The sequence below is a fragment of the Rhizophagus irregularis genome, chromosome 28, assembly GCF_026210795.1.
Source record: "Rhizophagus irregularis chromosome 28, complete sequence".
NCBI lineage: Eukaryota > Fungi > Glomeromycota > Glomeromycetes > Glomerales > Glomeraceae > Rhizophagus > Rhizophagus irregularis.
The window spans coordinates 2,067,941-2,090,697 of NC_089456.1; the positions used below are offsets into that span (position 1 = coordinate 2,067,941).

Here is a 22,757-nt window from a genome sequence, read left to right on the forward strand (position 1 = left end):
CACAAATTTTAACCAGGCTTTAAAAGTTATGACTTCAGAACCAATTCAAATTACAGATGAAGAGTCTGCTAAGGAAAGAATTACGCAATGGGTCGATCAAAAAAATCATTCTAAACAAGTTGAGCTTGCTACTAAAGCTTATAAGCTTTATCATCGAATGTCACTTGTTTATATTTACAATGATTTACATATCATTTCAGTGGAAAAACATCCAAATGATGAGAGAGAACAAAGAAGATTTGAACGAAACTTTATGTGCACCCAATTAGGTATTCATACTAGAACTGAACGGCGACAAAAGAAAAGTGCTTTTAGAATATATAAATTAATTAATATTGGGATTACGCTTGATCAGTTAGTAAATACTGGTCTTAACATTTCAAATTTTGAAGTTACAGATTATTATTACGATATATTTTTGACTGATTTAAAACTAGGAACGATCAAAAATTTATTTCAAAATCCTAATATGCAAGATAATATGGATCTAGATACGGAAGATAGTGAAAGTAACGAAAGCAATGTTGCAAATTAAAGTAGTTAGACATTATTATTTACTTTTTTACATGTACTTTCTCTTTTTGTTTTATTCTATCTTGTTATTAAATAAAATCAATAAAATTTGGTGGATTTACTATGAGATAATACAATAAATTTGTTTAGATTGTAAATTTACATTAAGATATATAATTTTTTGAAATAACGTTTTATCACCTGACTGATCGGCAAATATATATATGTTATATTATGACGCATTGTTACGCGTTATTCTTGGCTTCGTTCATTGAGATGGAAAATAATAACTTTGACTTAGATTCTGACTTAAGTGGTAAATATTTATAAAATACAAGAATATATGCTAACAAAGAATAGAAAAATAGAATAAAAAAACTAAAATATATTTTTGGCTAAACAGTATAATGGGTTGATATACTAGATTTTATTAAATGCAAATTTTATAAATTTAATTTAATAAAATATTTTATTTAGTAATTTTTTTTAAAAAAGGAATAAATACTAATAATTTAACAATTTATAGTTTCAGAATTAAATGTAGAAGCATTTGCAAAAATTAAAAATTTGCAGCAACAGCATGATTCTGAAATTGAATTATTAGCTAATGAACTTAATGTGCATTCATATTTTATTAAGGTAGGCAAACTTAATAATGTTTAATCCTTAAAAATTTGATATTTAAAATGCTCATTTTATATTAGAGTGTAATGAAAGATTATAGAGAACCTGCTATTAGAAAACAAAGAAAAATCAGTGGATTTAATATTTGGCAATCTAATTGGTGGGCAACACATGGAAAAGGTGTGTATATATAAACTGATTTATATTACTTAAAATTTAAATTTCAATGTTTTAACAATTTTACTTTATTTTAAAGGCTTAAATATTAAAGATAAAGGGTCCCAAAAACTCTGTGCAGATGCATGGAATGCATTAAATAATGATACACGTAAATATTATGAAGAAGAAGCTAAAAATGCTGCAAATTTACGTGTTAAAGAGCAAAACTCATTTATTACAAATGCAAAATCACGAAAAACACAACTAAATAATGGAATTCAAGATATCCGAAAAATGGTAAATTAATATTATCTTGGTAGTATCAATCTAATTTTGTAATAATAATAAATTACAACTTGTAGTTTCGAACTTTACATGTTACTTGTGGCATGGAGTTTATTACATTGGCTGTATCCAATTATGATGAGCTTAGAAGTCATTGGTTTGGATCAAATATTGGTGAAGAATTTTATCAGACTTATAGCAACTTAAGTGATGCAATCATTCCATTTCGTTGTTTCTCTATTTTAAAAAAAAAGGTATATAATGTTCATATATTATTATATATTACATTTGATTTTTTAACAACAACCTGTATGTATTTATTCTGTATATAAGAAAATGAAGGAGTAATCAAATCTGTTGCTGAAACTAAGTCATCTGAAATTTTGCCAGATGAATCTGAAACTGGACATACTTTTAATCTATCTGCTATCAATATTTCAAAACCTAATAGCATTGAAACAAGAAATAAAGTAAGATTTATTTTGCGGCAAAAGTTTGGTAAGTATTCAATTAATTTTAATTCAAGTTTAATTTAAAAATAACATTTACTGTAATTATATTATAGAACAAGATGTAAAAGGTAATAATATACCATATAAAAGATGGAAAACACAAACTTCATATAAAGTTATAGGATGGCCATTAGATGTTGAATTTCAGGATTATTCTAATCTTAAAGAAGAAGAAAGAATTAAAGTTCTGGATTCACTTTATAACATTAGATTTGAACAAAATGAATAGGATATTGGTGAACTAATTAGTGCAATAAGAATAATAATATTAATCAATAATAAATAAAATACTCAACAAGTTTAATTCATGTAATCAAATCTGTTGCTATATTATAATTTAATCAATACATTTGAATTAATTAATTTTTCATTAATAAACAGATGAAAAGAAATAATAATCTTAAAGATTGATTAAATAATCATAAAATTGATTTCCGCATTTCTTACATTACAGGTTGTTTATAAGAACAAATTTTTTTGCATTTATAAAGTCTTATTTTTATGTAATATTTAGAGCTTTTCATATATATATGTGTATATATATGTGATATGTCCATTAAATCCCAGTAAATAGTTTTTGTATAAATTTATACCAAACGGGCTCATTGGCTCGAAATTAGCTCAAATTTATGCAAAAAATAATCCAAATTTAAGCCAAATTATATATGGATGAGCCCATTTGGTACAAATTAATACAAAAACTATTTACTGGGAATAATATTAATACATTTTAACATTTTAAATAATGAAATAAAAGTTAATTTTAAATTACCACTATACAAAAAATATGAATCATGAGGACATAAAAAAATGTCTCAAATTTACTAATGTCCTAAAATTTACAAGGACAACAATGTCATCAGCCCTATAAAAAAGGTTTGTGCTAAATTTGTGCCAAATGGGCTAATCATGCAATATTTATTCGAAATTTGTACTAAAAATTATATAAAATTCAAACAAATTCTAAATAAATATCATATGATTAACCCATTTGGCACAAATAAAGCACAAAATTTTTTTATAGGGCAAGACTACAAGGACAATAATGTCCTCAAATTATGAGGATAACAATATCATTAAAATTACGAGGACAAAAATGTCCTCAACTTATGAGGACAGCAATATAATCAAAATTACAAGGACAAAAATGTCCTCAAATTACAAGGACAAAAACATCCTTAAATTATGAGGACAGCAATACCATCAAAATTACGAGTACAAAAATGTCTGTAAAATTATAAGGACAATAATATCCTTAAATTTACGAGGGCAACAATATCATCAAAATTATGAGGACAAAAATGTCCTCAAATTATGAGGACAGCAATATAATTAAAATTACAAGAACAAAAATGGTCTCAAATTTACAAGCTCAAATTACAAGTATAACAATATCATCAAACTATGAGGTCAAAAATGTCCTCGAAATTATGAGGACAAAAATATTCTCAAATTATAGGGACAATAATGTTCTCAAATTACAAGAACAAAAATGTTTTCAAATTATAAGGACAAAAATGTCCTCAAATTTATAAGGATATAGTGTCCTCAAAATTTACAAGAACAATCAAAATTATGAGAATAGCAATATCATCAAAATTACGAGAATCACAATTTCAAAATTTCTCAAAATTTACAAGAATAACAATGTCCTCAAGATTACAAGGACAAACATGTCCTCAAAATTTACAAGGACAACAATGTCCTCAAAATCTACAAGGACAGCAATGTCCTCAAGATTACAAGGACAAACATGTCCTCAAAATCTACAAGGACAGCAATGTCCTCAAGATTACAAGGACAAACATGTCCTCAAAATTTACAAGGACAACAATGCCCTCAACATTACAAGGACAAACATGTCCTCAAAATTTACAAGGACAGCAATGTCTTCAAGATTACAAGGACAAACATGTCCTCAAAATCTACAAGGACAGCAATGTCCTCAAGATTACAAGGACAAACATGTCCTCAAAATTTACAAGGACAACAATGTCCTCAAGATTACAAGGACAAACATGTCCTCAAAATTTACAAGGACAACAATGTCCTTCAAGATTATGAGGACAAACATGTCCTCAAAATTTACAAGGACAGAAATGTCCTCAAGATTATTACGAGGACAAAAATGTCCTCAACATTACAATTTACAAGGACAAACATGTCCTCAAAATTTACAAAAACAGCAATGTCCTCAAAATTTACAAGGACAGCAATATCCTCAAGATTACAAGGACAAACATGTCCTCAAAATTTACAAGGACAACAATGTCCTTCAAGATTATGAGGACAAACATGTCCTCAAAATTTACAAGGACAGAAATGTCCTCAAGATTATTACGAGGACAAAAATGTCCTCAACATTACAATTTACAAGGACAAACATGTCCTCAAAATTTACAAAAACAGCAATGTCCTCAAAATTTACAAGGACAGCAATATCCTCAAGATTACAAGGACAAACATGTCCTCAAAATTTACAAGGACAACAATGTCCTTCAAGATTATGAGGACAAACATGTCCTCAAAATTTACAAGGACAGAAATGTCCTCAAGATTATTACGAGGACAAAAATGTCCTCAACATTACAAGGACAAACATGTCCTCAAAATTTATTAAGACAATTATGTCCTTAAGTTACGAGGATAAAATGTCTACACTTATAAGGTCACATGATCACTGCTTAGTATTGGCCAATAAAAACCGTGGTTTCCATGGAGGATATAACCTATGCATTTGAGACACGATGGATAAGGTTATATCCTTTGCCGATCAGGCGAATGGGGTGTGGTAATTCGACAATACACCATATAATGTCGAAATATATTACACCAGTCATCACCAGACCTGATTTAAAAGCACGTGCCGATTGCCGAATTGCCGTAATGCCGATTTGTGCCGATTTGGTGAATTGACGTAATGCCGAATTGCACCTTATTTTAGTGACACAGATGATACTGAACCCCCATATAAAGGTAGACAAAATTTTTTTTTTTGATAAAATTTAGGGGTCAAAGGTGTTTCTTTTTCCTGTTCGAAGTACTATATTTAGAAAAAATTATTAAGATCATTGATGCCATTAGTGATACAACTGATATATAATCTCCATATAAAGGTAGGTTTGATTGTTGTATAATTTAAAGGGGAGTTGGACGTTTGTTTTTTTTCAGGAAAATTGCGCGACTTCACCAAAAACTTCTTTCCTGATAGGATTTTTAATTTTTTTATAATTTATAGACGAAACTCCTTTTACTAGAGAACCAGTTTTGTCATTTCAATGGAATTTGTCCTTCTATTATTATTGCAATTTAACCAGAAAGTATTAAATTGCTGACATAATGGCATATAGCACGTAATTTACTTACAAGTGCTGTACGTTACTTCTTTATCATGATTACTCGAAGCTTTTTAATTTTTATTATTTTATTTAGGGACATTTCTAACGTGTTTTCTTTTTATTATTTTCAGATATTGCTTTCTTGGGCTGATGGTTAGATAATAGTACAGGGTGATGGTGATCTAAGAGGACGTTTCTTCGATTTTCTTCAGAAACATTGTTAGTACTTCATTTCTTGTAGAATGAACTACCTTTCCTTGGAGTGCACCTTAAGCAGTTGAGCTATATTTTTTATGGTATGTTTCAAAGAGGGTTCCTTGTTTTTTTTTATTTTTGGGAATATCATTTATAATTATATACAATATATTTTTTAGAGAACGGTTCAGTTTTGGTTTCTATTTAATAAAATTCAAATAAATTATCAACCCGAAAATTTAAGACTGAATTAGTAAGAATAATAAAACTGAAATTATGATTATTTGCGAAACTTAATTATTTTGCCAGTGGTTAAGAAATAAAATATTTTTCGTATCATAAGAATGAATTTCATGTAATCTTTAAATTTTATTATTTATTCATTTTCAAAAAAACGTAAACTTTAAAATCATAAACTTTATTAAACCTAAAATTTTTCGTTATTACTTTCTTTTTATTTTAATACTGAGCATTTCTAGGCGATTTTTTTTTTAATTCTAATATCATTATCCTAAAAGTTGTATGATTGACGCTCCAGTTAATGATTGGCTAAAAATGTAATTAGGTTAATCGAAAAAGGTTTTCGCGCGTTATTTTTTTTTCAAATTTTCTATTACAAAAGATAACTAAAAGAGAAATTATGGCTTGTGAAACAGGTTCTCTTGATGAAACAGGATCTTTTTAAGATTTAAATGTTGTAGAATTACCAGATCTTCCAGAAACAGAACAATTCAAGAAGCCTGGCAGGAAGAAAAATGATGTTTGGAATTATTTTATCAAAGAAGAAGCTAGAAAATTTGACCACTCACCTAGTACTTATGTATGGGCGGAGGATCAAAATCAGCATTTACACTTGCTGTTCAAATGAATAATTATGATGATTTTTAAGTCTCCTTTTAGTTTTTCTTATATTGACGAACTTCATATGGTTAAGATGTAAACAATCAAATCATTATTTGCAAAAATTGGCTTTATATATTCTTTCTATTGTTCCTCATAGTGCAAGCTGTGAGCGTATTTTCTCAGTATTAAATTGGTTTATCCAAAAAAGACTAAGTATATTTATAGAATACTTTTATTTTATTAAAATTTAAAATTTTTTTATTAAATTCGTTTTTATTTTTATTAGACATAAGGTAGAAAAAGTATCCAATATGGCAAGATTGCATTCATTTTATATTTTGAATGCACAACAAGAGCTTAATTATCTGATGACGCTTTTAATGAAATAATGCAAAATTATACTAATTCACTTACTTCAGATTCAGATGTGTTTATTAATGAAATAGAAAATGATAATGATCCTTTTGAAAATTTGGTTTCAGATGATGAAGAAGAAAATAAACAGAAGATGATTCAGATTTAATTAAATCATGGAACCTGAAAAAATTGATCATGGTGAAATGGATTTAATGTAGGTGATATTCTCGCTTAATAACACTAAAGAAAATGAAACGCAGTAATTACAGTAGTATTTTTTTTTTTTTTGCTTTTTATAGTTTTTTCTATGAGTAGTAGTTTTATATATAATAATTTTTTTTTGTACTGCTTTTATACATGTTATAAACTTATAATTGATTTACAATAAAGATTTATAATTTGAATTAAAAGAAAAATTTTATTAAAGTTAGCAATTCATCGGTATAATATATTTTATCAATTCGGCAATTCGGCATTACGGCAGTGTAATTCATTTTGACATTTTGTGGTGCACCGCCGTAATATTTTGGCATCCCCATCATTTCAACGTCTTAATGATACTAGTATCTATAAATCTTATTAAAGTTATGCTTTACGATAGAATTACTACTATAACGATACTTGGACTTTTTTCTTTCCCGCCTGCATCCTCTTTCTACTATTGTTATCCTCTGTTTAAACAGTAAACAAACAGTAGGAACTCAGTATACTTTCAATAGACTATTTTTTTTGAGTGATGAGCTCTATGACGTAAAATTATCATGTGCATCAAAGATTCATATTTGAATCAATAAAATTTTTAATATAATCAATAATAAATACATGTGCATCATATTTTAACTAGATAAGTAAATATATAAAGAAGCTTTATTTATAAAGATGAATGTTCGTATTAGTATTAGTATTTTAAATCATAAATAAATGATTAATCAAATATCTGTATAAGCTGACGATTGTCAATAACTAAATCATTATATTTTTGAACTTCAATATTATGCAACTTAAATTCATTTACTTCGTCACTAAAGTCAAACAATTCCTTACCATTATTCTTAAAATTCAAATACCTAACTCTTTTCTCCTTCATAATATATTCCTTTATATAAGGTAAAATATTATTATTATATTTTTGCATAAGATCTCTAATTAACAATATCTTAATAAAAGTACCCTGGGAATTTTTTAGGAATACTTCAAAATCATTTGCATTAATGTAAAGAAACAAATTCAAATATTCTAATTTTGAAGGAAGAATTTGTCCTAAATTTTGTAATAAAATTGAACTACTATTATCTAATTTAGACCTTTCACAACAAATAGAAAGACAATTAAGATTCTGTTTCATATTTTCAATCAAATTGAGTACTGGATAAACAATCTCATCATTCATATTATAAATACCAAGTAATTTGATATTTTTACAATATTCTATAACTGATTCAAGTATTTTCTGTTGTTCAACTTTGCTCAAGAAATTCACGCTCCTGAAATTCTCTAAATAACCACCAAATTTTCGTAGTAATAATAACAATGATTCATCGACTTTTGATGATGCATCTATGAATAAGGATTTTAATTTAAATGGCTTAGTTAAATTAAGAATTTGTTGAATAAAACTAGTATTTATATAATGACAATAAATGATATGAACAGATTCTAAAACATTTAATTGTTCAAACATTTCATTTAAATTGATTATACCTTTAAAATTAACGCGGTATAATGTGATAGAATTTAAAGTATTTGAACAATGATTGTAATCTTTTGATAACAATAATGGTTGATAAAAAAGAAAATCATTACTATTACTTAATACAATTTTTTTAAGATTTTGATGTGAATTAATTATTTGCAATATATATTTGTTAATTTGCGTATTATCATAAAAACTTAAAATAGAAAGTTTTAAATTTTTAATATTGCGAATAAAATTTATATTTTGTAAAATTAACTTAATAATATCTGCATAATCATGTAAGATCATACTATGAGTTTTTATCTCAATTTCAAGAGTATGTATATTTATTTCATTTTCAATAAATATTTTTAATAGTGATGTTTGAATTAATCTTCCAAAATCAGATTCTGAACCTAAATCTTCCAAAGGATACTTATATTTGGATTTTCTAAAAACATCTTCAGACCATCTTTTAATAGAATGAATGAACTTCCACATATTCAAATATTTTATAAAACTGGGATAATTGAAAAGTGTGTTTGAAGATAATAAATTATCATTAATTTCAAATTTATTAAATTTTGTTTTTAATTCACCATTTAAACTTAATAGGTAAATTCCAATAAAGCCATAATTTCTAGTAGAAAATGAATTTTCAGTAATTAAAAATGGATTTTCCCATAATAATGGAATCGTTAAACGACACCAAAATCTGTTGACTAAAGTACATGAATATAAAGTTGAAAAATCATTTCGAAAATACTTTATAATATTTTCTGTTAATTCAGGTAAGTTTCCTGAAAATATTTTTGAACATGTCATTATAAGCGAAGAGTAAAAAGAAAGAGAATTGTGTATCACAGTATCGACCGGATAAATTATATTAATTTTCGGAAGTGATTTCCGATATTGTTTTACAATTCCGTCAATTGTGTGTAACGTGTTTAGGGAAAATCTTACCATTAATGTTTTGTCATGCCGTCACGTGATGACCTGCTTACGTTTTTATTATTTTTTCCCACTTTAGAAAAATTGCGTTTTTTATTATATTTCTGAGGGGGACAGACGGACAGTTAGCCTGATCTCTACTTGTCACCGCATTATATATGTCACCTGTACTACCACGTTAAATGGCGGGAGTGCTATTTATGTGTGGTAAGATTCCCCCGTGTTTAGTGATTAGTTTATGATTTACATACTGTGCCAATACTGGTGAAGAACCGATTGAACCATATAGATAAGCATGTCTTATTATAATTTATATTTAAATTGTTGTCTTTTATTAAATCAAATTTTACACATTCTTCTAAACAACATCATTTTTTGACCTAAGAAGAACTTATTCCATTAATGACCTATTTTAGTTTTGAAGATCAAAAATAATTTTGTGTATTATTACCACCGTTGTTGACAAATATAATTCTCAATAAATCAATCAACTTTTTTTAACCCTCTTTATTAAACGCAATTAATAATTTAATGTATTATTGCCGCTTTCAAATGGTCGAAATTGATGTTGATCACGTTACAGTCGTTACATGGTGACAAAAAAAAAAAAAAAAAAAAAAAAAAATTTCAAAGAACAAATAAAAAAAAATGTTTTTTATTTATTTGTATTATATTGTCTTTAATGCTAAAAATCTTGTTACATTCTCAAAAAGGTTAGTAAAATATATGATTGCTAGTAGTCATTTGATTTCTTAAACTTTTATAAATTTTTGGCGCAAAAAAATAGTGTATCTATAACCTGTGTCACATTACATACTATACATTATACATCCTTTGTCTTATGTACTTTTTGAAACTTTGTTTTTGTGTTTTTTTCTGTCACCACCTTATGTGATCCAAATTAACTTCACCCTTTTTGAAATGGATAAGTACCTAGTAAAAAATTTTCTTATACTTTTGGACCCTTGTTGCCAACCATTCATTTAATTATGTAATCCATTATTTAATGTTACTACTAGAATCTATAAATCTATAAATCCAGAACTACATTTATACCTAGTTTATGCTTTATGATAAAATTACTATTACTATGATACTTGGACTCCATTTCGTTTTATCTCCCGCATTCTCATTTTCCTAACACCATCGCCATTCCCCCGCTAAAACAGCAAACAAACATACATCTAAATGATAGTTTTTTGTAAATGATCAAATTATTTGTGAGCGGCGAATTGGTTTTCATTTTGTAACGTAAAATTACTTTATCATCCAATTAAAGGTATCAATGATTTGTATTAATAAATTTTTAATAATAATCAATAGTAAATGAATACATGAACACCATGCTCTTAACTAGAATGAATAAACATATAAAGAAGCTTTATTTATAAAGATGAATATTCGTATTAATATTTTAAATTATGACCAAATATTTAATCAAGTTTCTGCATAAATTTATAATTGTCAATAACTGAATCACTATATCTTTGAACTCTAATATTATGTAACTTAAATTCCTTTACTTCATCACTAAAATCAAACAATTCTGTATCTTTAAAATTCCTAAGATTCAAACACCTGACTCTTTTTTCCTTCATAATATATTCCTTTATATAAGGTAAAATATCATTAATTAATTTCCATGATGTTAAATCTTTAATTAACAATTTCTTAATAAAAGTACCTTGGGAATTTTTTAGGAATATTACAAAATCACTTGCATTAATGTAAAAAAATAAATTTAAATATTCTAATTTAGAAGGAAGGATTTGTCCTAAATTTTGTAATAAAATTGAACTACTATTATCTAAACTAGATCTTTCGCAGCTGATGGAAAGACAATTAAGATTTTGTTTTATATTTTCAATCAAATTGAGTACTGGATAAACAATCTCATCTTTAACATTAAAAATACCAAGTAATTTGATATTTTTACAATATTCTATAACTGATTCAAGTATTTTCTGATGTTCAAGTTCGCTCCTGAAATACACGTACCTGAAATTCTCTAAATAACCACCAGACTTTTGTAATAAGAATAATAATGATTCATCTATTTTTGATGATGCATCTATGAATAAGGATTTTAATTTAAATGGCTTGGTTAAATTAAGAATTTGTTGAATAAAACTAGTATTTAAAGAAATACAATGAATGATATGAATTGATTCTAAAACGTTTAATTGTTCAAACATTTCATTTAAATTGATTATATCTTTAAAATTAATGCGGTATAATGCGATAGAATTTAAAGTATTTGAACAATTATAATCTTTTGATAATGATAATGGTTGATAAAAAAGAAAATCCTTACTATTACATAATATAACTTTTTTAAGATTTTGATGTGAATTAACTATTTGCAATATACGATTGTTAATTGGCGTATTACAATTAATACTTAAAACAGAAAGTTTTAAATTTTTAATATTGTGAATGAAATTTGTATTTTGTAAAATTAATTCAAGAAAATCTTCAAAATATATATCAAAATAAGATTTTGTCTCGATTTCAAGAGTATGTATATTTATTTCATTTTCAATAAATATTTTTAATAGTGATGTTTGAATTAATATTCCAAAATCGGATTCTGAACCTAAATCTTCCAAAGAAGACTTATATTTGGATTCTAAAGTTCTAAAAACATCTTCAGACCACCTTTTGGCAGAAGAAATAAACTCCCACGTATTCAAATATTTAATAAAACTAGGATAATTGAAAAGTGTGTTTGAAGATAATAAATTATCATTAATTTTATATTCATTAAATTTTGTTTTTAATTCACCATTTAAATTATGTAGGTAAATTCCAATAAAGTTATAATTTCTAGTAGAAATTGAATTTTCAATAATTGAAAATGGATTTTCCCATAGTAATGGAATCGCTAAACGACACCAAAATTTGTTAACTAAAGCACATGAATTTAAAGTTGAAAAATCATTCCGAAAATATTTTATAATACTTTCTGTTAATTCAGGTAAGTTTCCTGAAAATATTTTTGAACATGACATTGTAAGCAAGCGAAGAAGTAAAAAGAAAGAGATTTGTGTATCACATTTCACTACAGTATCAACCGGATAAATTATACTAATTTTGGAGTGGTGATTTTCCGACACTGTCACACAATTTATTGTGTGTAACGTGTTTAGCAAATAATTAGGCGTAATGATTTACATACTAATACTGGTGATAACCCACTTAATTCCGGTTAGAATTATAGATAAGCACGTCTTATTCGTCTTAATATAAATCTATATTAATCAAAATAAAATTTGTTTTTTTATTTTACTTATTAAATCAAAATTTTACATTCTCAAAAACAATCTAAAAGATAGCATTTTTGATCTAAGAGAAGATTATTCTACTCATGACCTATTTTAGTTTTGAAATCCAAATAATTTTGTGTTAATGTTACCACTATTGGCAATAAGTTCAATAAGTAGATCAATTTTGATCTTTATTAAACGTAATTATTTAGTTCATTATTGTCATTTTCAAAATGGTTGAAATTGATGACGATCACGTAAGATGGAAAAATTTTGAAGAACGCATAAGAAAAAATATGTCGTATCAGTACTGTAATAAAAGAACATAAAATGCGCTTTTTTTTAATGCTGAAAATCTTATATTACGTTCTCAAAAAGTTTATAAAATATCATATAATTTTAATCATTTGGGTTTCAACATTACCTCTTATAAGATTTTAGCTGGAGGTAGAAATCGATAAGGTTAATCAATTAATCGATTAAGACGATTAATCGACTAAGATACCTCAAAAATCGGTTAATAGATTAATTTTATCGATTAATTTAACCAATTAGAACGTAGAACATCTAAAAAAATTAGATATTTATTACTTCGATAAGTTTTTTTTAGTTAGACTGACTTCGTAAAAAAATAAAAAAAATAAAAAAATCTCATTTTATGAAATTTTTTTTAAAAATAAGTCATTGTTTATCTTTGTAAAGCAGTTATTATAACCACCGGTCGAAGTGGTATAGTTTCCACTATGAAATCCTTCCAATTTGCATTGCATTTCCACAATAACTGGAAACTTCATTGAAATCTAGAGTACACTATGGAAATTGGACAGGATCACCAAATTTTAATAGTATAAACTTCATGTAAACCATATCTCTTCGACTTGTGATTTTTCTGAATATATCAACTATAGTAGTGTTGAAAATGTTAAAGAATCCTTCTTTTACTACAATTTCTAAAAGGTCATCATTTTTGGGTTCATAACTAGTAGTCAATAGCGCAGTAAACAAAAAAAAAATTTTCTTTAAAAGAAATTTAAAATATATTATATGCTCACGTTGCTAATAAGAATTACATAATTGAAACAATCTCTTATAGTAAACTTATAAAGTTTTATTTATTAAATTAATTAACATTGTATTTTACAAAATTTTCATATTTTTATTTTTTTTAGCATGATAATACGCTAAATAAACTTAAATCGTATCTCTCGTAATTTTTGGTACGGATTATTTTTTAACGTTCTCGTTAAAACTTTGTTTTAATAATTAACCTCTTTTACCAAAATAACCTTGAGAATAGTTTTCTACCCTATAAATTATAGCTTTTTATGCCCTTTTTTTATTCTCTTTAGATATATTTTCGGTTTTGAAAATTTTAGGAATAATTAATTCTTTTTCGTCCTAATGCTTGCAAAATCTTTTTATGTCTACAGATGACACCTGTACACACCCAAAAAGCCGTTTTTTTGACTTTACAAAGCAATAAAATCCAAAAATATCCTTTCTCTTTCGACAGCTGTGCCACGCTTAAGAGGTAGTGGTACACTTTACTCAAAATTCGCAAGATATTACTTTTTATAACTAGATCTGGCTACACTCACCGTGATTTCTTTGTTATGACAACAACAAAGTTCTATGCCTGTAAAACGTTTAGATCCTCAAGCAAGATACCCTTACCGGCCTTACGTGATTAAATATATGAGTGGTCGTCATAAGACGTCACCATAACCCTCGACAACATAGAGTATGTTCGAACACCTCATTCTATGTATCGAGTCGCCATTTTTTATAAACTATACTAATCACCTCAATTCAACGTTATTCATATGAAACAGCAAATAAAAAGATGGAACTGGATCACACGCTTCCGTTTACCCATCCCTGATTCTAATATGCTTGAAACCCTCAGATAAGAATAAGATTCCTATTATCGGCAAGGTTGTTAAAGTAATCCAACACTTACCAGAAAAAATTTTATTATATCCAGTTTCAAACAGAAACTTAAAAATGTTAGGTTTAGATATAATAATAAAAATTACGGGAAAGGCTAACAACGATTAGATGTTCACCAACGATGACTTGCCAATAAAAAAATTTATCATCACCCAGGTTTCACTAATCTATTAGAAATGAATGAATGAATTCTTCGTCCCATACTACCCATGAAACTTTTCCTTCTCCGGTATTAAATTGTAGATGATATTACTAAATTTATTCCGATGAGCAATTAGATGATTTACTTAGCCAACCTGACTTTTTATCTACCTTTGATTTCAGATGAAAACGATATTACGAATGATCATACTCCTAAATGATCAATGATGATTTCCAAACTCCTTCCTCACAACATGAATAAAAGTTTATTTTGAAAATGATATCACGGTTTACTATAATGTGAAAGATCAATACAGCTTGTTTAAATTAGACTTTTTCTTTTAATTAATGCTTTTTCTTACTCAGTATGTTGTATTAACCAATTAATTAATTTCGGTCGATTCCAACTTCTAATTTTAGCACAAAAAAAGTGTTTTATGATCCTGCGTTATATTACATACATACACATGTTTTTTTTACTGTGATTTTAAAACTTTTTGTTTTTTTGTTACCACTAGAGTTCGGAATCAGTCGTAAAAGCCGGTTTAAACAGTGGTTTAAACCCAGTTCATTGTTTGGACCCGAATTTTTATTCAGTTATAACCGGGTTGATTTAATTGACAATCAAGTAGAGCTGACATAATATAACTAATAATTGGGTCCGGAACCAGATTAAAATATAACTAATAATTGGGTCTGAAGTCTGAACCAGATTAAAATATAACTAATTAATCGGTTATGCCTACTAGTTTACTAACATACTGATCACCCAAATTTTTCCAACCAATTCCAAACTCTAATCACCATCTTACATCAATTTGAAAATGAGCAATAAGTGCAATTAGTGCAATTGTTGGTTTCCATAGACTCCTAGCTAAAATTTTTTCTACACTTTTGGACCTTCTTATTGCCAAACTTTCATTTACTTGCGCTATCCATTCTAACGTCTTAATGATACTAGATAAATTAGTAATTTAGTACATTAACTGTTAAGTGCAATTGTTAAAAGCTGTAGACTCCAAGTTAAAAATTTTTCTACAATTTAAACCCATTCAGCCATTCGCTGCCGAAGATTGACTATTCTATAGACTCCTAGTAAAAAATTATACTTTTGGACCTCTTGTTGCCAATCTTTCATTTACTTAAATGATCCATATCAACGTCTTAATGATACAAGAATCTATAGAACTATACATTTAAAACTACAGTTATTAAGATTATGCTTTATTTATTAAAATCACTATTACTATGATACTTGGACTTCATTTTGTCTATCCTTATAAAATTTTATGGTAAAAACTCAGATAAATGATCATATTTCTAGTTTTTATTCCCAAAAAAATCCGAGTCAGTCTCCACATGGAATAATTTTCTAAAAAATTTTTATAGGACATCTCTTTATTATTATTCCTCAGTTTTTTTTATGAAGAATCATATTATTCATATGAGTAGTTGTAAATTTAATTTGCAAATTTGTTTATTTTGGTTCAATAATATTGTAATACATGAAAATCATGAAAATCATATTTTTAATATAAAGAAACTTTATTTATAAAGATAAAAGCTCGTATGTAATATTTGAAGTGATAATTAAATAATTAATCAAGTTTCTGTGCAAATCGATAAATGTCTATATACAAATCACTATAACTTTGAACTTCGATATTATGTAACTTAAATTCTTTCACTTCTTTACTAAAATGAAACAATTCTTCATAATTGTAGTAAATACTAAAACTTAAATACCTGACTCTTTTCTCCTTCATAATATATTCCTTTATATAAGTTAAAATATTATCCTTATCTTCTCGCATAAGATCTCTAATTAACAATTTCTTAATAAAAGTACCCTTGGAATCTTTTAGGAATACTTCAAAGTCACTTGCTTTAATGAAGAGAGTCAAATCTAAATATTCTAATTTAGAAGGAAGGATTTGTCCTAAATTTTGCAAGATTATTGAACTACCATTTAAACATTCAAGGCTGATAATAAGACAATTAAGATTTTGTTTTATATTTTCAATTAAATTGAGTACAGGATAAACATCTTTAATTCCATAAATTTTAAAAAATTTGATATTTTTACAATACTTTATAACTGATTCAAATATTTGTTGCCCTAAACGATCGACACTGAGATTCTCTAAATAATCACCAGATTTTTGCAATAATAGTGATAATGATTCATCAATTTTTGAACGCTCATCCATGAATAAGGATTTTAATTTAAATGGTTTAGTTAAATTAATAATTTGTTGAATAATACTAGTATTTAAAGAAGGACAATAAATGATATGAACAGATTCTAAAACATTCAATTGTTCAAACATTTTATTTAAATTGATTATACCTTCAAAATTAATGTGGTATAATGTGATAGTATTCAAAGTATTTGAACAATTGTAATCTTTTGATAATAATAATGGTTGATAAAAAAGAAAATCATCAATACTTTTACATAATACAATTTTTTTAAGATTTTAATGTGAATTAATTATTTGTGATATACGATTGTTAACTAGCGTTTTACCATAGGAATGTATAATAGAAAGTTTTAAATTTTTAATATTGCTAATGAAATTTGTATTTTGTAAAAATAACTCGAGAATATCATCAATATATGAGATGTGACTAGTATTTATCTCAATTTTAAGGGTATGTAAATTTACTTCATTTTCAATAAACATTTTTGATAGTGATATAATAATTAGTTTTATAATATTTTTTTCTGGATTAAAACCTGACCTTTGTGTAAAAGGATTGAACCACTTTATAACAGATTTAGGAATCTTCAACAAATTCAAATATTTTATAAAACTAGGATAATTGAAAAGTGTGTTTGAAGGTAATAAATTATAATTAATATTATATTTATATAATTCTGTTTTTAATTCATCGTTTAAATTATGTAGGTAAATTCCAATAAAGTTATGATTTTTAGCACGAATTGAATGTTCAGTGATTGAAAATGGATTTTCCCATTATCGTCGCACATTGATTGTGTGTAATGTTTTTAATAATCAGCCCGTACAAATTAAATAAATTAAATAAAGTTACGATTTACATATCAATGATCTCATTTGTAAGACCACTTTAATTCCAGCTAAAAATTATAGTTGACCAGAATTAAAAAATCATTATTTATTAATCGTTATTCGTACTAAAATTTTTCTTTTATTTTTTTTTGCTTATTTACGGGTTTTCTCAAAAACTATTGAACAATTATTTATTATTGGATTTATTTTTAATTAATAGTTTTGAAAAGATTTCGGGTTCATATTACCACTAGCGACAAGTCCATTAATATTTTTTAGACTTTCTTTATTAAACCCCGTTTAGTAAACGTACAATTGTTGACAAACCCCTGTTAAAAATTTTTCTATAACCCTCACATGCGTGATGCTGTGATCCATTTCTGACGGTCCGTTGATCTTTCTGAATCAAGTCATGTCAATTTTTAGCGGAGTCATTGTGAATTCACGTTCATATATATTTATAAACAGTGATTCGCTTAAGATTACTTGATTATAAAGCTTGCCATTCATTTAATAATGAGTTTTAAAATTGTCATTATATAATTTAATAAGTAATAGTAAAAAAAAATATAAAATTTATTATAAAATATAAAAAAAAATTATTACATGATTGATTAATCCATTTCTTTAATAAATTCATAAACTTTAATAAATAAATCATAATAATATTGAATTTTAATATTATATAATTTAAATTCTTTCACTTCATCTTTCAATGAAAATAAATCTTTACTTTTAAAGATAACTTCTGAAGAATTTTCAAAAAAAGTATCCATAATAGCCAAATATTTAACCCTCCTCTTTTTCATAATATATTCCTTTATAAAAGGTAAAATATCTTCACTATCTTCTCTCATTTTATTATTAATTAATAATTTTTTAATAAAAGTATTTTGAGAATTTTTTAAGAAAATTTCAAAATCACTTACGTTAATATTAAGAGTCAAATTTAAATATTCTAATTTAAAAGGTAAAGTTTGACCTAAATTTTTTAATATTATTGAACTACGTTTAATACCATCACTTAATAATAAATTTTCACATACGTTAATAGAAAGATAATTAAGATTTTGTTTTATATCTTCAATTAAATCAAAAGAAAGATAAATAATTTGATCTTCAAATCCATATAAATCAAAAAATGAAATATTTTTACAATATTCCATAATTAATATAAATAATTGACGTTTAAATAATAAATCATAACCAAAACCAAAACCAAAATTTTCTAAATAATCACCAGATTTTTGTAATAATGATTGTAATGGATCAACATGTGACATTTCATTTATAAATAAAGATTTTAATTTAAGTGGTTTTGTTAAATTAATAATTTGTTGAATAAAATGAGTATTTAAAGAATAACAATAAATAATATGAACAGATTCTAAAACATTTAATTGTTCAAATACTTTATTTAAATTAATCATACTTTTAAAATTAACATAATAAAATATGATTGTATTTAATGTATTAGAACAATTTGAATTTAATATTGTTTGATATAAAGGAAGACTATTATAACTAAATAAGATTTTCTTAAGATTTTTTTGTGAATTAATAATTTGTGATAAAGATTTTATAGTTAAAGTATTTTCATTATTATCACGAAATGGATAATAAAATGGGGTATCACCAACATATAATTTTAAATATTTAATATTATTAATAAAATTTGGATTTTGTAAAATTAATTCAAGAATATCATTAAAATAATCATGATAAATATATGAAATAATTTCAATATCAAAAGTATTTAATTTTACTTCATTTTCAATAAATAATTTAAATAATGATCTATTAATTAATCTTTTAAATTCAAATTCTGAACGTGAAATTGAATCTTGTAAAAAAAAATTTAAAAGTCTTTTTTCAGTAGTTAAAGTTCTAAAAATTGTAGAAGAAACCCATTTTTCAATAGATGAAATAATTTTCCATGTATTTAAACTTTTAATAAAATTTGGATAATTAAATAATGTATTTGAATTAAATAAATAATTTTTAATCTCATATTCATTTAATTTTGTTTTTAAATCATTATCATTTAAATTATGTAAATAGATTATAATAAAATTAAAATTTTTGGTAGGAATTGAAAATGGATCTTCCCATAATAATGGTATCGCTAAACGACACCATAATCTGTTAACTAAAATACATGAATATAAAGTTGAAAAATCATTATGAAAATATTTTATGATTTCAGATATTAATTCTGGTAAATCTCCTGAAAATATTTTTGAACAAGACATTGTAAGTGAAAGAAAATAAAATAAAAAAAAAAAAAGGCCGTTCACCGGATAAATTGATTTTCGGAACGTTACTCCCGATAATGTCGCACAGCTGATTTTTTAATTTGTAATCATGATCAACATGTGAAGGCTGTGAAGCGTAAAGCGTAACCAATCATTATTCAATGATTTATCACGTGTTCAACTGATAATTTTACCGACGAAAAAATTTGAAATAATGAAAATTAATAATATAAATTAGGAATTTATTCAAAAAAAAAAGCGAAAACATCTAAGAGCGCTCATAAAATAGTATGTTGTAATAGATTACCCTTAAAGATTGCTAAGATTTGTCCGCCAAAAGTTATAGTAAAAAAGAAAGACGATGGAGTACGCGAACATAAATTTCGTTGTAAAAGAATTTATATTATATAAACAATTCGCTTTTTTATTTATACGCAAATATATTTTTTATAACGTTCAGACATAAAATTTTCATTATATAGTAAATTTAAAAGATAATAAACTTTATTTATAAAATATATATGTTGTGTGTTCTAATAATAATAATCAATCACATTTCTTTAATAAATTCATAAACTTTAATAAACAAATCATAATAAGCTTGAACTTTTATATCATGTGACTTAAATTCCTTCACTTCATCTTTTAAATAATATAAATCTTTACTTTTTGTAAGAACTTCTGCGGAATTATTAAAAAAAGAATCCATAATAGCTAAATATTTGACTCTTTTCTCTTTCATAATATATTCCTTTATATAAGATAAAATATTTTCGCTATCCTTTCTCATTTTATTATTAATCAACAACTTTTTAATAAAAATATTTTGGGAATTTTTCAAAAATATTTCAAAATCACTTGCATTAATATGAAGTATCAAACTTAAATATTCCAGTTTAGAAGGAAGTATTTGTCCTAAATTCCTCAATATTAATGAACTACGTTCAATATCATCAACCAATTGAAAAGTTTCACAAACATTGATAGAAAGATAATTAAGATTTTGTTTAATACTAACAATTAAATTGAACGCCAAATAAATTATTTGATTTTCAAAACCATAGAAATCAAAAAATTTGACATTACTACAATATTTTATAATTAATTCAAGCATTTGTCGTTTTAATGTATCATAACCAAATCCGAACCCACAATTTTCTAAATAACGACCAGATTTCTCTAATAATAATTTTAATGGTTCAATTTGTAATATTTCATCTATAAATAAGGATTTTAATTTAAATGGTCTAGATAAATTAATAATTTGTTGAATAAAATCGATATTTAAAGTATAACAATAAAAGATATGAACGGATTCTAAAACATTTAATTGTTCAAATGCTTTATTTAAAGTGGTCATATTTTTGAAATTAATACAATAAAAAACGATCGTATTTAAAGTATTTGAACAATTATAATTATCTAATGATAATATAGATTGATATAAAGGAAGACTATTAGAACTAAATAAAATTTTTTTAAGATTTTTTTGTGAATTAATAATTTGACATAAAGATTTTTTAATCATATTATTTTCATTTTTATCACGAAAAGGATAATAAAATGGGGTATCACCAACATGAAGTTTTAAATTCTTAATATTATGAATAAAATTTGAATTTTGTAAAATTAAATTAAGAACATCTTGAAAATAATCATGATAAATATATGAAATGGTTTCAATTTCTAAAGTATTTAAATTTACTTCATTTTCAATAAATATTTTAAATAATGATTTATTGGTTAATCTAATAAAATTAAATTCTGAACGTGAATCTGTAAAATGATTTGTTGGCCATTTTTCAGTCATTAATTTTCTAAGAATCACAGTTGAAACCCATTTTTCAATAGAAGAAATAATTTTCCATGTGTTTAAATATTTGATAAAAATAGGATAATTAAATAATGTACTATTATAAGGAAATAAATAATTTTTAATATCATATTCACTCAATTTTGATTTAAAATCATCATCATTTAAAGTACATAAATAAATTTCAATAAAATTATAATTTTTGGTAGGGATTGAAAATGGATCTTCCCATAATAATGGTATCGCTAAACGACACCATAATCTATTAACTAGAATACATGAATGTAATGTTGAAAAGTCATTCCTAAAACATTTTATAATTTCATATATTAATTCAGGTAAATTTCCTGAAAATATTTTTGAACAAGACATTGTAAACGAAGAGAGTAAAAAGGAAAGAAGGGTAGGGCGTTCACTTTATTTGGAAACGGTTAAATTATATTAATGTTCGGAATATTGATTCCGATTGTCTCACAAATTCAATGGCAATTAATTGTGTAACATACTTAATCAATGATTAGGCGCAGTTTTGATTGATGTACTCTGAATAACTCCGCATGTATCTCTGTACGCACAAAGAACATTCTGTAAATTATAAAATTATTAAAATACGTCATAATTTCATTCACAATGCAAATATTGCAAATAATAATGAAAATACGTTACTTGAATATCGTGTATTTAAATTATTGAATTTCTAAATTTTTATGGATTTGAAAATCAGATTACTATCAAACACTCAATTTAGTTGAAAATATCAAACAATACGTAATCACCTTTCAATTAATATAGGGAACGTAGCTTTCAACATATTAAAAAATTTAGGACAAAATCTCCCTTATAAT

The 22,757-nt window shown here is 25.3% G+C and overlaps 8 protein-coding genes across 9 annotated transcripts; 3 read left to right on the forward strand and 5 right to left on the reverse strand.

Moving 5' to 3' along the window:
• Positions 1-28: 28 nt before the first annotated feature.
• On the forward strand, positions 29-535 carry OCT59_019088 (uncharacterized protein; the record flags this gene model as incomplete). The annotated part of the gene is made up of 1 exon (XM_066135795.1): positions 29-535. One exon carries the CDS (start codon positions 29-31, stop codon positions 533-535), a length of 507 nt encoding a protein of 168 aa, XP_066005051.1.
• Positions 536-789: 254 nt separating this feature from the next.
• OCT59_019089 (uncharacterized protein) lies at positions 790-2,322 on the forward strand (the record flags this gene model as incomplete). The annotated part of the gene is made up of 7 exons (XM_066135796.1): positions 790-829; positions 1,040-1,152; positions 1,218-1,317; positions 1,394-1,593; positions 1,659-1,835; positions 1,953-2,079; positions 2,147-2,322. The coding sequence occupies 7 exons, from the start codon at positions 790-792 to the stop codon at positions 2,320-2,322; spliced, it is 933 nt and encodes a 310-aa protein (XP_066005052.1).
• A 2,585-nt stretch (positions 2,323-4,907) lies between these two features.
• OCT59_019090 (uncharacterized protein) lies at positions 4,908-5,834 on the forward strand (the record flags this gene model as incomplete). The annotated part of the gene is made up of 5 exons (XM_066135797.1): positions 4,908-5,000; positions 5,444-5,466; positions 5,563-5,584; positions 5,673-5,727; positions 5,806-5,834. 5 exons carry the CDS (start codon positions 4,908-4,910, stop codon positions 5,832-5,834), a joined length of 222 nt encoding a protein of 73 aa, XP_066005053.1.
• Positions 5,835-7,751: 1,917 nt separating this feature from the next.
• On the reverse strand, positions 7,752-9,326 carry OCT59_019091 (uncharacterized protein; the record flags this gene model as incomplete). 2 transcript variants are annotated; one of them, XM_066135798.1, is made up of 1 exon in its annotated part: positions 7,752-9,326. In XM_066135798.1, the coding sequence occupies one exon, from the start codon at positions 9,324-9,326 to the stop codon at positions 7,752-7,754; it is 1,575 nt and encodes a 524-aa protein (XP_066005054.1). The 2 variants fall into 2 exon arrangements, with proteins under 2 accessions (XP_066005054.1, XP_025164995.1); XM_025334310.2 differs by having other exon boundaries at positions 7,752-8,507.
• A 1,480-nt stretch (positions 9,327-10,806) lies between these two features.
• Positions 10,807-12,463, reverse strand: OCT59_019092 (uncharacterized protein; the record flags this gene model as incomplete). The annotated part of the gene is made up of 1 exon (XM_066135799.1): positions 10,807-12,463. The coding sequence occupies one exon, from the start codon at positions 12,461-12,463 to the stop codon at positions 10,886-10,888; it is 1,578 nt and encodes a 525-aa protein (XP_066005055.1). The 3' UTR covers positions 10,807-10,885.
• A 3,944-nt stretch (positions 12,464-16,407) lies between these two features.
• Positions 16,408-17,019, reverse strand: OCT59_019093 (uncharacterized protein; the record flags this gene model as incomplete). The annotated part of the gene is made up of 1 exon (XM_025328824.2): positions 16,408-17,019. The coding sequence occupies one exon, from the start codon at positions 17,017-17,019 to the stop codon at positions 16,408-16,410; it is 612 nt and encodes a 203-aa protein (XP_025164998.2).
• A 1,439-nt stretch (positions 17,020-18,458) lies between these two features.
• On the reverse strand, positions 18,459-20,096 carry OCT59_019094 (uncharacterized protein; the record flags this gene model as incomplete). The annotated part of the gene is made up of 1 exon (XM_025332945.1): positions 18,459-20,096. One exon carries the CDS (start codon positions 20,094-20,096, stop codon positions 18,459-18,461), a length of 1,638 nt encoding a protein of 545 aa, XP_025164999.1.
• Positions 20,097-20,579: 483 nt separating this feature from the next.
• Positions 20,580-22,284, reverse strand: OCT59_019095 (uncharacterized protein; the record flags this gene model as incomplete). The annotated part of the gene is made up of 1 exon (XM_025328825.2): positions 20,580-22,284. One exon carries the CDS (start codon positions 22,282-22,284, stop codon positions 20,650-20,652), a length of 1,635 nt encoding a protein of 544 aa, XP_025165000.1. The 3' UTR covers positions 20,580-20,649.
• Positions 22,285-22,757: the final 473 nt, after the last annotated feature.